Source organism: Desarmillaria tabescens, assembly GCF_030435595.1.
Source record: "Desarmillaria tabescens strain CCBAS 213 chromosome Unknown EV420scaffold_109, whole genome shotgun sequence".
NCBI classification, from domain to species: domain Eukaryota; kingdom Fungi; phylum Basidiomycota; class Agaricomycetes; order Agaricales; family Physalacriaceae; genus Desarmillaria; species Desarmillaria tabescens.
In genome coordinates this window covers 111,578-125,890 of record NW_026848408.1, presented here as the reverse complement: position 1 = coordinate 125,890, position 14,313 = coordinate 111,578, and the positions used below count along the sequence as shown (strand labels likewise).

General features: G+C 47.2%; 5 protein-coding genes across 5 annotated transcripts; 3 read left to right on the top strand and 2 right to left on the bottom strand.

The window, feature by feature from the left end:
- Positions 1–319: 319 nt before the first annotated feature.
- Positions 320–1,527, top strand: EV420DRAFT_1651969 (uncharacterized protein; the record flags this gene model as incomplete). Its single annotated transcript, XM_060478602.1, has 6 exons — positions 320–419; positions 482–524; positions 582–804; positions 860–938; positions 995–1,299; positions 1,351–1,527. 6 exons carry the CDS (start codon positions 320–322, stop codon positions 1,525–1,527), a joined length of 927 nt encoding a protein of 308 aa, XP_060322623.1.
- Positions 1,528–1,636: 109 nt separating this feature from the next.
- On the top strand, positions 1,637–6,921 carry EV420DRAFT_1667476 (uncharacterized protein; the record flags this gene model as incomplete). The annotated part of the gene is made up of 17 exons (XM_060478999.1): positions 1,637–1,848; positions 1,905–2,026; positions 2,076–2,268; positions 2,318–2,496; positions 2,548–2,584; positions 2,632–2,701; positions 2,754–2,964; positions 4,643–5,093; positions 5,183–5,283; positions 5,332–5,370; positions 5,425–5,482; positions 5,528–5,614; positions 5,661–5,923; positions 5,975–6,122; positions 6,173–6,344; positions 6,391–6,595; positions 6,648–6,921. Exons 1-17 carry the CDS (start codon positions 1,795–1,797, stop codon positions 6,919–6,921), a joined length of 2,664 nt encoding a protein of 887 aa, XP_060322622.1. The 5' UTR covers positions 1,637–1,794.
- Positions 6,922–7,144: 223 nt separating this feature from the next.
- On the bottom strand, positions 7,145–10,561 carry EV420DRAFT_1753471 (glycoside hydrolase family 3 protein; the record flags this gene model as incomplete). Its single annotated transcript, XM_060480454.1, has 16 exons — positions 10,316–10,561; positions 10,100–10,267; positions 9,944–10,049; positions 9,839–9,896; positions 9,687–9,793; positions 9,559–9,634; positions 9,011–9,498; positions 8,903–8,961; positions 8,746–8,851; positions 8,525–8,695; positions 8,396–8,475; positions 8,055–8,339; positions 7,922–7,997; positions 7,723–7,868; positions 7,580–7,658; positions 7,145–7,542 (listed from the first exon to the last, which is right to left on the bottom strand). The coding sequence occupies exons 1-16, from the start codon at positions 10,508–10,510 to the stop codon at positions 7,145–7,147; spliced, it is 2,598 nt and encodes an 865-aa protein (XP_060322621.1). The 5' UTR covers positions 10,511–10,561.
- A 103-nt stretch (positions 10,562–10,664) lies between these two features.
- Positions 10,665–13,022, top strand: EV420DRAFT_1588020 (MFS general substrate transporter). The gene is given in 13 exon segments (XM_060474854.1): positions 10,665–11,002; positions 11,154–11,273; positions 11,326–11,417; positions 11,468–11,562; positions 11,624–11,651; positions 11,713–11,801; positions 11,856–11,961; positions 12,033–12,105; positions 12,168–12,285; positions 12,339–12,428; positions 12,448–12,636; positions 12,685–12,765; positions 12,785–13,022. 13 exon segments carry the CDS (start codon positions 10,880–10,882, stop codon positions 12,841–12,843), a joined length of 1,263 nt encoding a protein of 420 aa, XP_060322620.1. The 5' UTR covers positions 10,665–10,879; the 3' UTR covers positions 12,844–13,022.
- A 248-nt stretch (positions 13,023–13,270) lies between these two features.
- EV420DRAFT_1588018 (uncharacterized protein) lies at positions 13,271–14,067 on the bottom strand. The gene is made up of 4 exons (XM_060474853.1): positions 13,984–14,067; positions 13,744–13,853; positions 13,655–13,692; positions 13,271–13,592 (listed from the first exon to the last, which is right to left on the bottom strand). The coding sequence occupies exons 1-4, from the start codon at positions 14,051–14,053 to the stop codon at positions 13,448–13,450; spliced, it is 363 nt and encodes a 120-aa protein (XP_060322619.1). The 5' UTR covers positions 14,054–14,067; the 3' UTR covers positions 13,271–13,447.
- Positions 14,068–14,313: the final 246 nt, after the last annotated feature.

The window sequence follows — 14,313 nt, the reverse complement described above, 5'->3', positions numbered from 1 at the left end:
ATGAGTAGCGCCAAAGTACTTCCTCCCATTCATCGTTCATGGCTTGTAATCATCGCCAGCGCCAATCACCTCTTCCATGATCACGAATTTCAGAAGTAGCAAGTCGGTTCCTTGTTACACCTTGGATACCGTTCATCTCTCCACGGCTCAGTTCTCGTGATTTGTATTCTTCTTCTCGATGAACACAGTGAGATCATACTTGTGAGATCTTTACACATGTCCACAATTATATCGGGGCGTGAGTCTATTTAACGAGATTGATTAACTCTGTTGTCCTCACCAGCCGCTATCAGTGCGCTTGTCCTTTCCAACACGGACAATGGTTGCTCATACCTTGACGATCGACGATAATAAAGTGTCAATGCTCAAAGACTTTAATACAGAATTAAACTTGGAGGTGCTCTATGCCCTGTTGCATGGTGCGCAATTCCTCTCAAATTTCGGGTTTCCATGTCATATTCCCGGATACACACATATGTAGGCTTATACACTGGAATCATCGCTGTCACCTTGTGGGTATATCTGTGAGTGGACGTTATCACTGTAGTATTCAAAGCTAACTTGGATGGTACAGATACTAGTGGAAACATACATCCCAGCAAGATCATGATCATGGTCATTATATCCCTTTATGTCTTGGCCACGATCGATTTCACCCTCATCTGGTCCATTGGACGCTCTGCATTCACGGTCAATGGAAAGAGTCTCGGGGCCGTATTTCTGGCAGTGAATGGTCCTGCCACAACAACACTAGCGACGGGTATAACAGCTATTGTCTCTGTAATCCTTGCCGACTTTACCACGGTATGGGACGTTCTTTGCAGAAAGTTCCCGTCAGCTCACTACTATCCAAATTCAGATTTGGCGTTGCTGGATGGTGTGGGGACAGCGCTGGGTTGTCGTCGTGTTCCCTATATTTTTCCTGCTGTCTGGAATTGGTACTTGTAATAACCCAGATCTGCCATCATTTCGACTGATATCAGATTTGATCTAGGTTTCAAAATGATCGATGTACTAAAACGATTCATCAACGCAACGGACTATAGACTTGGTGTGAATCTATACTCGTGTTTGATTCTAGCGACGACGTTATGGTGCACCTTTTCTATTCTCTATCGCATTTGGACTGTACTAGGACGGGCTCATGGTGGTATTGGAATATACTACCGTGTCATAGAAGTCCTTGTTGAATCCTCACTTCTCTATTCGGCATCCTTGATCCTATATCTAGGCCTTTTTGCTCACGACAGCTCGAATTCGGCATTAGTCTACTGGGACTCGGTTGCGGCATTTGCAAGGGTGAGCAAATATTCTTACGTTCCGTCGACATCGAATAGACCTGCCATGTAGGGTGTTGCGCCGACGCTTCTTGTCGGGCGCATCGCGGCAGGACACGCGCGACCGGATGACTCTTGGAGCGATGCTTCTTCGACAGGGAATAGCACTGGGGGAGATGTATGCGATCTTGAGGCTCAGACAGAGAATACTGGGATAGGTGAACCCAGCAGTATAGTCGGCTCGGAATAAAGGAGTTGGAAATTTCCCCAGAGTAGAGTCCAAGGGGAAGTTCAATACTTAGTATTTACCAGCGAAATAGTAAATTTCTGTAATGCCTGCCATCTTACCCAATTCGAACTTGTTTTAGCACTACCATTACCTCATCGAACTTCAATCCTTTTTATGCCTGCATTCTACCTCAGTTTATGGGACATCCGGACAAGATATCCGCACTGCTCGAATGGTGTTCAACTTGCGGTATAACAATTGATCCACGGCTGCGTGTTGTTTGCCACGATGAAAGCATCAGCGTTCGTTCTAACGACAAGGAGATTGCACCCTTTTCTTCAGGTGAATACCTATCGGACTATATACAGTTGCAGCTGCTCACTATTATCTGTGGACAGTGGTGCATATTCCAAAAGATGCTATTCTTTCGGAAATCGTCCTCTGTTTCGTCGGCCGTCGTCCCCAGCCCTGTTGGACATGAAGCCCAGTTGTCATTGGCGCTTGCTTTATACATTGAACTGTGCGTTGCTTAGTCCTGCTCGTTAGCTCTGTTTGGTGACGTGTAGTAGAACGAAAGGCGCATCATCTCGGTGGCATGGCTATCTGCAATCACTTCCTACACAAATCGTGGACATTCCCATTCTGTGGCAAACAGATGACCATTTCATGGATTCTACGGATAGAAAACACGCTTTAAAGTGGTTAAAGGGGACTGAGGTGGAAAAGGACCTACTGGCGCGTGTGGATGGCCTTACTCGCCTGGTGTGCAGGGTTCTCTGTTGCGCGGATTTCACTGAAATGATGTCAAAAGGATGAATTACACCAATACTACAGTGAAGTGGCAGAGCCCGTGTTCAAAGCGTACTTCCGAGGCTCATCCACCGCCAAGTGTTCTTCACATGGATTTTATCATGCGTATTCGCTAGTCTCATCCAGAGCCTTCCTTGTCGATGCGTATCACGGGCTTTCAATGGTGCCTATCGCAGATGCGTATGCCGTTTCCTGTGCTCTTGACGGTCTTTTTCTGATCTGTTGCCCTAGCTTCAATCATTCTCAAGAAAATCATGTACATCTTGAGGTATGAACCTCTTATACCTTTTTTTCTTCTGCCTTACCATGATACAGAGCGAATATGATGTCTGCCCTGAATGTGGTTCCCTGAAGGAATGTGCTCACGACGATGAGCCTTCACCGGGTCAGAGGATCTTGAGGATCATTTTGAAATGTCAGCAACACACACATTCCAGCCCACGGGGAAGTGTTCAACACATATGGCGAAACCCTCAGCAACGCTCAGCTGCTTCTACGATATGGCTTCATTCTAGACGTAAATGATAACGATCAAGTCGTTTGGGATAGAGGAGCTACTGGAGACACCCCAGAACACCTAATCGACGCCCGGCGCTCGATTGACATTCCAACGGAGACATGGCAGTATCGTTTTTCTGAATCTGACTCGTGCGTTACCAACCTGGGACGCCTGTCTTCTACATTGACTGTGATGGAAAAGTTTCACATCATATATGGTTGTTTTATGCCCTGCTGGCTTGTGTACGGCTTGGCTGCGATTTTCCTTTGCCGTCATAGCGGATCGCTTGATTGAGCGCGAGGGAATGAACGACCAAAACTTTTCTGGCGTAGTAGATCGCATCATAGCGGATATTGCGGCCTCCTATCATCGCCCTTTGCACGAAGAGACAAGCGCAATTGGGCGATCCAACGGATGAGATAGATGCATTGGATGTAAGTAATCTGAATTTCTTTACTACTTTGCTGACCTTCCTGTTCAAGTCGACAAGGATGCCTCTCACCTATTCGGCGATGCTCCAGGTAATGGGCGAGCGTTCTATACTGGAGAGTTGTCGTGCTGGATGGTCAGATCTTTCGGGGACATCTTCTGTCTGAGTTCGGCTGCCTTCAGCGGTTGCTCATCCTAATCCCAGCCCCGTCAGCGTCCGTAGCAAGACCATGGTCACCATCTCATGTTTCATTGAAGTGATTTCAAGCCGGGCGTCGCCGCAGGTGAGTGCCTTTGGTTACCCGATCATACATCCCTTATCCATTTCGTTCCTTGCAGATTTAACGCAGTGCAATGAACAGGAAGCCATCGTTATATTGTAGATCCTGATCAGGTTCATCATTCCGACCTGAGCCTCGATTCTACGCTCACTTGGGACAATGTACGGGTGAGAAAGCCTCTATCGAGATTCCAGTAGCCCTGGCAGCGTGGGGTGAGGCGGAAGAGGTGCCATTCTGCATTCGTGCATAAGTAATGCAAGTTGATGGCGAGGCTGCCGGGCAGCGAGCATTTTGTTTTATGCATTCTTTTGATGTTCCTGACAGGCTTGGTTACTCGCACGTTATATACTGACAAATATTTCCGGCCCTTGCAAGTACAGTTGGGTAGTGCCTGTTCAGTATGAGATTCATTTTGGACCCAACTTGGTATACCCAAGTATTCAAGAGCTGTGACCTTCAAATGTCGACCTTCCTCGGGATTACCTTCGGCTGATAATCTGTACTGTCGCGCCTAGCCTACTACCGGAATGTTCTGCTTCGGTCCAAGGCATAGATAATGAATATTGACGGCCCTGACTGTATTCACTTCCGCCAAAACTGAGCGGTGATGACCAAAAACGGAAAACCGGCTTGTTACTGGGTACCACATGTTCTGCCTCTCAAACCATAACGCCGTGTCCATCGTTGTAAGGAGTCTCGACTCTGAGAAGTTTCATTGACACTAGGTCTTGTATCTGCCTATCCTGACGTCTTTTCGGGTTGTTGTAACAAGGCGTCGCCTTTGCAGCTTGCTCCCTCTGGCTCTTGTCATGCTCTTTGTGGTGCCTCACTCCCTCGATCCATCATTCCAGGTTTGGCCAATATCGATATTCCTGGTATATATCGCCTTAGCCTGAACCTTGATATTCCCGGGATCAGTGCACAGACTCGGCAGCTTCAATCTTCTCAGCCCGCCGACTCAATTACCTCGTATGATGGAGACTTAAATGGAGCGTACTAAATGGAATCCCTTCTCGATCATCACTGTGGCTCTCATCTGAGCAGTATCGTAGTTCATCAATCATGCTCTTTGTCCTACGGACCTGTATTGTCTTAGACTTAATGTTTTGGCCTAAAGCACCGCTCCTGTGGAGCTACATGGAGTGTACTTTTATGGCACAACTTCGCGTAGTATCCTCCTCCCTGACCAGCTATGCATCTTCCAGCTCCTGTTCAAAACTCCCAGGCCCGCTTTTCGACGTTTACCCCTGCGAACGTTCACAGTTCTGTTCATTTTATTTGCTTTACTCGTGGGGAGTAGGCATACTTCACATCATTCACCATACTCCTTTGCAATAGACAAGGGATGGTTGTTAGTGGATACCCGGATTGGTCACCCTACCACTTCTCCGTTCATCAATCACAAAACTGCGGCGCTCGGTCCCAGTAGCTCGACCAACGGTGCCAAACCGACGCACATCAGCGAAAATGAATCTTTCCCTATAAAGGATATCTCTTGGCCGCCTGCTGATCCAGAGCGTCTGACGAATATTGAAGAGCTAAGGGAACTCGTGTCCCACTACGGACGGGTACTTTGCAAGAGATTGGAGTTTGGGTCTTGGCTGGAATAATGCACGTGGCAACCTCGGATTCTTTATCCGTGCTAACTTAGGAGCAGATACGATTTATCATTGACTCGGCATTGTTGCAAGCAAAGCTTCTTCGCCGAACACTTGTCCTTCCATCGTTCGTTTATGCGCGTAGTTGCGAGTACGATATGTGAGTGCCTCCTCTGTGCTGTTTCTCCGTGCTTAAGCATGGCTACAGGCAAGTGTGCTCCGACTATGCTGTGATGGTTAACAAAGGGTGAGAGGCCTTTATTGAAATCAATCGCTACAGTGACTAATCTCATGCTTACAGGGATGTATTGAGAAGCAACGAATGGCTCGGTCTTCCAATAGACCAGCAGATGGCCTGGGTTCTGCCCATAAATCTGATGATTAATATTACTCACCTTCGTCAGTCGCACCCAGTCATTACCGTATCTGAATATCTTCGCCTTCATGGTCAGGACAGCGATGCCGAAGCTTCCGACGGTCAATGGCAGAGAGTATCCTACCCATTCGACAAAGAGTATACTCACGGTAAGATTCCAGAGTTTGTATGTCATTGAAAATGGGTGGTACGACCCGCCCGAAACTGTGAGGGTCGATGAAGTGGTGACAAAGACCGAAGAGGCGAACATTTCGGATGTGGAGGAAGGAGGGATTTATAGGACACTGAAGGATGCTCTCCCGGATGATCAAGTTCTGCTAGATTGGGATAAAGCACGGGAACTATTGGGTATCTTGAGCGACGAAGATCTCGAGAGGGTAATCATTGACAACGGATGGGAAGTGGTACATACTTTCAAGCCCTTGTGAGTTATCCTCACACCGCACCAAAGGAGCATTGACTGATACCTATCAAGGCTAGGGATGGAGTACAGCAAGGCAGTAATAGATCCCATACGACAGATCACTCCTCGAAAGAACTTACGTGGATTCAAGAATGATTTTGGAGGACGTAAGGAAGAAGTCGTACTGCTCGCTGGGGAGGTCCATCATGGACGAAAGCCGGTATGCTCACCATGATTCTCCTGTCTTGAAATATCTCATTTTCCATCTAGGGATCTATGCGATTTGCATCGCGTGCCGCTTTGGATCAGTTCGTCGGTTTGGTGCTAGATGATGTCCGCAGGATTGATGCTGTCTTAGCTCTTGCAGATGCAATGGTTGAACGCATGTACATGTTCACCGAGGGGAGACTCTGGATGGCAGCGCATATACGTCGTGGTGACTGTGAGACATTGTTTTTGCTATCAAAATTAATGCTCACAATGCCCAGTTGTGAGGCACAACTTGGTAATGGAGAAGGTCCCAAAAGAACATATGGCTAGGGTCAAGAACCATTTGAAGGAAGGTGTAGACTTCATTGGGGCACTGAGAAAGGGGGAAGAGACATTGAAGACCTGCGATGTCCCAGCATCGCGGCTACAAATTAAACCAGACATGGAAATTCTCAAGAACAAGGCACCATTAGCAGGAGACTGGTGTGCATTTTTCTTACTCGGTCAAATCATATCGTTAACTGATGGGTATCAGGTTCTATGTTGCAACGGACGAGCGGGATAAAAAAGTCTTGGAAGAATTCCGTAAAAAAGGCGCAGTCTTCATGGATGATCTCCTCACCATTTCTGATCGGCGCAGTGAGTTATCGTGGGCACTGATGCTTACCGATTTTCGTGGCCTGGTGGAGCAGATCGTTTTGTCGAGAGCAGCATTCTTTTATGGGCATGCATTGAGTTCGGTTGCTGGCGGTGTGATGAATCTGCGAGCACTGAGGGGGATGGACCCACGCACTGCAGACGTGGACTGACATGCAGCGTTGTAATCCATGACCAATTAAAAGATTGGGGATCTAAAGGTGCGCTGAACTTGTCGTCCGTAAAACGCAGATAATGATTACGACGTCGAAGCAAGCTCATCCACAAGACTCTTTATCAGAACAGCATCATGATTTCCCCCCTTGTGAATTTATCTCTAGAATTACATTGGTTTCAATTTCCTTCCTTCACTATTGCATATATCATGGCTAACACTTAAATACCACTCCAAATGAGGTCTTCGTCAACCAACACCTCCGCAACACTCATAACGTCCGCCTCATTGGCACTTCTAGAAGCACAGATACTGAATAATCCCTTCTCCACCACCCAAGCCATTCGCGCATCATTATAGAATGAGAACGCCATTTTGTCTAGCGTGATCTCCAATTCTTGTGACTGGCCGGGAGAGAGTATCTCAGTCTTGGCAAACCCTTTGAGTTCGCGCTTGGGTCGTCGGTAAGAGCACACTTTGTCGATAACGTATAACTGGACAACGTCGGATCCAGGTCGCGACCCCGTGTTAGTAACAGTAAGCTTAGCTGCGGCACTGATTTCAGTCGAAGCACCGGTAAGTTTAACTTCAAGCGGCGACCATTCTGTCAAAAGGATTCCTAGTCAGCGGGGTCCAAGGTGGGAATTCAGACGAACCGAATGTGGTGTAGCTCAGTCCATGGCCGAAATAGAACGTTGGTCTTCGCTTAGTTTCTTCGTACCCACGGTACCCGACCTTGAACAATATTATTCAACTTTTTTTGCTGAAGCCATAGGCTAGATGAATGCGATCAACTCACAAAGATACCTTCACCGTATGTCACTCTTCCACTCTCAGCGCCCCAGTTGAGATGCGCTGTACAGTCCTCGATACACTTGGGGAACGTGAGAGGTAACCGGCCAGCGGGATTGACTTTGCCAAAGATGACATCCGCAAGGGCATTTCCTATTTTCTTTGTAAGAAAACAAGTAGCGATACTGAAGTACGAGTCTACCCACCGCATTCATTTCCGGCAAACCATGCCTGTACTACAGTGCTTGCCTTGTCCACCCAAGGGAACGCCACTGTAGAGCCCTATACAGCTGTATTGAGTAAAATTGAGCGTGAAGGGGAACGCTGACGAAATCTTACGGATTGATTGACCACAACTGTATTTTGGTTCGCGTCAAGCAATCGCCGCACGAGTTCATCTGTGAGTCCAGGTAGCTCCAACCCTTTTCGATCGCTTGCCTCGGCTTCCCAGTCCATATTGGTTCCAATAACGCATATCACAGCATCGGCATCGCGGGCGATGGTCACGGCATCATCGAGTGCTATGGTAGGGTCAATTTTCGGCACACCAGAGACACGAAGGGCAGCCATCATGAGCGGAGGCTGTTTCGCTTCCCCTTGGTCAGAAGAGACGGGAAGCGGCGTCTTCCACGGGGAATCGTAATCAGTGGTGTGAACCAGTACCAAAGGTGGAAACAAACATTAGTGTATTTTACAAGAATTTCATACGTCTTTCCTTTAACGAGGTCCACAGTGGCAGTCTCTTCAATGGTTCCTAGTCCTTTGGAAATGGTCAACAACGGTGTATTCGCTTTCAGAACGAAACTTGCCATAGAAACTATCGCCGGGAGTTTGGGGGCGGTCCATGCCGTTATCCACGATCAGTTTTCCATCGAGACTCACGGTCGCGCGTCCAACTAGCGATATTCCCAGTTCGAAGGGACCGCTCTCTTGCGCAGTGATGTATCCACGGAGTATGATGTAGAAATGCTCCGCCAAACCTACAAATAATCATCAGTAACACCCATAACAACTATTGATTAGATCGTGCCTTTAGGTTTCTCATCATTGATACGGAGGCGTGTCGAGAGGAGAGTATATGTTGAAAGGGGAGGAGTGTCGGCATCAGGGTCAGAATTGTAGAATGTCGCAGTCCACTTCAGTATTACGATCAGCTGGTCCTTTGGTCGATATAATAAATGACTCACGCCATCTGTGCCATCGGCGGTCTTGATCCATCCATCGAGCATAGGAAGATATCGATGTGCTGCGTGAAAGTAAATTAGAAGAGTGAAGGTAGACAGCAAGAGGTCTACCATAGCATCCTGGTGAATATACAACGTTGACATCGGTCCCCTGCAGAGCTGCCTCGATTCCCTCAAGGGGCGTTACGACATAACTACTTAGCAAGAATGCTGATCCACCCCCACTGACGGTCCTCGTCTTGGCGTTTGGTCCAATGACTGCAAGCTTCTTTATTTTTTTCATGTCGACGGGCAAGACTCCAAAATCGTTTTTTAGTAGAACTATACTCTCCGCAGCTAGTCTTCTGTTGAGGATAATGTCATCAGGAGGATCGAGCTGACGCTCTGGAAGTGTATTGTTCTTGACAAGAGACGGGTCCGCGCGCACTGCACGCTGAACGACTTGAAGGATGGCGTATGCCCGTGAGGATAAAGCGTCGAAAGATATTTTACCGGCATGGATAAGATGATTGATGAGGTCCCCTCTCCAGCGTGTGGGTCCAGGCATTTCGAGATCTAGTCCAGCGTTGACGGCCTCTGAAGTAGAGTAGGTCCCACTCCTGAAAACAGATATTGAGTCTTGCGCTGTGGATGAGAAAGATCGATAGGACTTGACGAACCAGTCGCTCATTACCATACCATCGAATCTCCACTCCTCGCGGAGAATAGTCTGTAGTAGTCGATGATTTTCTGAGCCTAACAAAGACAAGTTTACATTAGCTAGTAATACAGAGAAAAGGAGACGCACAATGGATCCCATTGACGCGACTATAAGAGGTCATGACGGCCCAAGGTTGGCAATCTTCTGAGCCAGCATGAAAGGCATGAGGTATATTTCGCGTAGGGGGCTTGATGCTGTGGCTTGAGAAATAAGACATGAACGAGGCTAATAAAACGTACCTCGCCTCTCCCACGCGAACATCAACGGAAAGTCGCTCATGTTCCATGTCGTTGCACACTAAGACAGTTGTTATCACTCTTATTGGAATGCAGAGAGCGGTGTACCAAAATGCTTGATGACAGCGCCGATACCGTTGCTTTGGAGACCAATTATGTAGTGAGCGGCAATCATCCCAGAGAGAAACGGGTCTTCGCTGAAACTTTCAAAAGCCTGCAAAACGTCGATCAGTCCTGATCGAGAAAGATAGAGTTGAGATTCACTCTTCCATTCAACGGATTTCTCTGGATGTTACATGTCGGTGCCAAGAGGAGACTACTCCCCTTTGCCTTACATTCACGCGCCAATAATCCTCCCGCTTCGTTTATTAGGCTGATGTCAAAGGTTGCTCCGAGGGCTGTTGCGCATGGAATACACTGTGCTGGAGAAGGCTATTTACTAGTCAGTGCCCGGGCACAAAGAAAGAAAAAATCATTCACCAAGAAGTGCGAACTACCCCTCACTCCATTTGGACCGTCAGAACACTTAATACGAGGCACACCGACGCGCGGGATTGGTGTCGTTGTCCACCAATCTGGCCCCGCAAGCAGAGAAATCTTTTCAGCTACGGTCAGCTTGGCAAGTACATCGTGGAGGTCTGCTGTTCCATAAGATTCGAGGTCGTACGGGGCCATCTCGAGGTAAAGAAAAGAAGGCAACTAAGGCTGAGTGCTCGAAGAGAGATGATCATCATCAATAAATGCCAAGTTAAGTTCGGGGCTCGGGTCTAACACGGAGTTTCCGGGATGCGGCCCGTCACGCCCGACGGACGGTGGAAGCTGGTTTCCAAGCTAACGCTCACAAACGTTCAGCATTGAATCTCTTTCACTGTGACCTGCGTCCACTAATTGACTAGGGTATAATCTCCTTATCCTATCTCCTTATCGTCCGACCCTACCTCGAAAATCGTTTTTAACTCTTGCGGGTACCTTCTCCTGAAGATCATCTGAATTTCTTTAAATAAAGCGCAGAGGCCCTGAACGCAAATATCCCACTTCCCCTAGATGTCGTTGCATAATGACAGTATTGACTCAAAGGAAGGTAAGGTCGAGGACCCAGTAGCTGTGGCAGACGAACAAGTACTTTCGCAGTACACGTTCGCGGAGACGAAGAAGATTTTACGAAGAGTGAGTACCACTAATAACACCTTCTTTTATGTTGCTTAACTGTCTTCGATCAGGTTGACTTGCATCTCCTTCCTCTCCTCATGTTGGCATATCTGCTCAAGGCTTGACTCTCAGCTGGCTGTTCGATCCAGTCTAAATCGTATTTTAACAGAACTTGGATTCCAACATCGTCTCGTATATCAAGACCATTAACACGGGAAAATCTACGAATATCCTGACGCAACTTCATATGACTACGGATGAGTACGGATACTTGTCCACTATTTTCACGGTACGTAGTCCTGTCACGATGGAGGTTCAGAATGCTGACATCACCCATTTAGTGTACTTTCCTGGCGTTCGAAGTCCCTTCGAACTTGATTCTAAAGTGGTCTACGCCTCGATTACATTTTGTCGTATCATTTTCTTGTGGTATGTGAACATATTGCCTGTGGTGGCCAGATAGCCATAATCTCTGTCCATTAGGTCCGTAGCTGCTTGTTGCCATGCTGCGGCAACAAACAAAGGCGGCCTTTACGCTGCCCGTGCTTTTCTCGGTCTCTTTGAGGCCGGTCTTTTCCGTATGTTATGTCCTGGAAATCTCCCTCCATATCATTAATACTAATTACAACCCATGTGCAGCCGGAATTCTCCTTCAAATGACATTCTGGTACCGTCCAGACGAACTCGGCCTTCCGCATGGCCATGATCACTATTCTCGGACAATTTAGCAATATCCTAGACGCTCTGATTGCGTACGGCCTTGCCTATATCGACGGACGCCATGGTCTGTCAGGCTGGCAGTGGGCTTTCATTATCAGTTTGTTATTTTATTTCATCGTGACCTTGAACACCAAACTAACTTTGTTTCAAGTCGGCTGCATAGGATTCGTGCTCACGGCTTTCATTTTCCTATTTCTCCCTGATTACCCCGATTCTCCTCAGGGTCACCGGCAGTTCCTCACTTCGGAGGAAGGCAAGTTCATAGTTGATCGCCTTCCTCCTACTCACCCCGCCAATCCGACGCCAACTTCAATTGGGCTGACGTTAGGGCCGCGTGCAAGGATCCCCTTACTTACGGATTCAGTTTCATCCTACTTTGCCAACAGACTGGTATTGCTGGAGTGAATTACCTTCCATCTTGCGTCGTAGCCTATTAAGCATACTAATCCCTCTGCCACTACAGTACACCTTCTGGCTTCCCTCAATTATTGCTGGCTACGGATTTACAACTACGACGAATGCTCAGCTGCTTAATATCCCCCCTGCCGCTATATATATCATATCCGCGCTTTCATTTGCTTGTAAGGCATTCTCTTCTTACCCAAACCTCCATACTGATAACTTCGATATCTAGGGATTTCTGACCATACCTTCAAAATATCCCGGCCCGTGTACATGCTCGTTTCTCTCGTCGTTCTTATCGGTACTTTTATTGGTCTCAACCGTGTGTCGGAACAATGCAGGTCTTCTGACGCTCATTCTCTTCACCGCGATACCCTACGCAATATACCAGACGATGATATTTCCTTGGCGTTCCCAGAGTACCAAAGGATCATCCTATGCCTCCCTTTACGTTGCCTTCCAGAATAGCGTGGGCCAGATTGCGAGTATTTTTGCTGCCCAGATTTTTCAATCGAAGTATGCGCCCAGATGCGAGTGCCTCGTTTTTTTTTAACAACTCGGTCTAATTGGCCGTATAGATACCATCCCTTACATCGTGTGCATCATATTCTTTGCGCTTGCGTTGTTTGCCGTCCTCTTTACGTGGTATTTTAGTTATGGTACCGAGAAAGAGAATAGGCGGCCTGGCAAAGGAAAGGAGGACGGCAGGGAAAGTAGACAACGTCGTCGTCGTATAGATATTGGCGCGTTCTCAGACCTCCGATTCTATCTTCAGGGAGTTTTGTGGTGGATATTTCAACGGTCATAGTTTTCCAACATAGATCGTTTCAAGATTCTTCATTTCTGTTCACACGTGTGTTGAGGAGATACGTCTTCCTCTTCTTATCTTACTTATAGCCGCCTTCAAAGACTGCGATAAGGTTGAATGTCCTTATGACATGGAGAATGGACCCGACGGGTCACTTGAGTTGTAAGAAGTACTTCTAAATTATCCGAATACAAACTTGCTAAGAAGATTATGATAAAGTTCTTCCGTATGATATTCGACCCTTGCGTGAGTAAAAGACGACGGCGAAAAATTTTGTGTTAAGTATGAGAATCCACAGCCTTGTGGCAAACGATACGATCAGCTGAGAACGAGAATCAATTAATCCCTCGGTACCGGAGGAAATTCAACATAATATTAGTTGTTCCACTGAATAAAGGTAAATAAACCAAGCTCAAACGCCCCTCACGGGGACAGTACAACATTTATCAGTACGATGTATTATAACATAGATATTAAGGATCTGAAATCAATTACGCGGCAGACTCCTCCAAGCCAGTCTCATTATCAGACGACTACTCTTCAAAATCACTAAGAGGTAGAGTGTCCAGCTCATGACTAACATCCTCTGGTGTGGAGTCGTTATTGTCCGACATAACGCCCGTATCAGTTGTTTGGTGAAGATTGAGCACGAGCCGGGACATTAAGGTTACAGATACGCTACGGTACCGTTAAGATATTAATAACATTGCGCCAAGACAAAAGGATGTGTACGGTCTTACCTACTGGCGAAGGAGGAAAGGCCACCCCTGAGAAAGGGCTTTATTAACAATGTCAGCGTCTGGGTAATACAACAGAGTAGAAGAGCTACCCCTGCTAACTGTTCGCACATCAATCCAAACGTTATCAGTGAAGAGATCGAACATACATAGAAGGTGAGAACGTTGGAAAGCGTGGCTAGCGCCATAGCCCTAAATGAAGCTTTGATTATTAGGAAGCGAGATTGTACAGGGGAGGGACGGACGCATAATAAATGACTCCTGCCATTGCAGCCGCTCATCAGTTAGCTAACTCGGCGATCAGAGGCGGCAGACGTACCATCTCTAAAAACGAGGGTACAAAAGAGGTATATTTTCTGTTCTATTTTTATATGCCGTATAAAAGGTGAGGGCGAAAAGCATCGAGTCGTAGATGAAGAGCGCCTCCCATGCGATCGCGACACCTGGCGGTTAATTGATAAGTATGTGTACTTCCAAGGGACGATATAAACGTAGACTGACGGATGGCTCTACAATGAACAAGAACGTCAGCGATTACTCCGGCAGAATAGATGAACAGAAATGCACGTTTACGCGAGACAAACCGATGTGACATCCGGAATCCTTCCATCGTCGCTTTTCTGGTCCGTTAGAGACCACTTTGAAGAGAAAAATGAATCGGC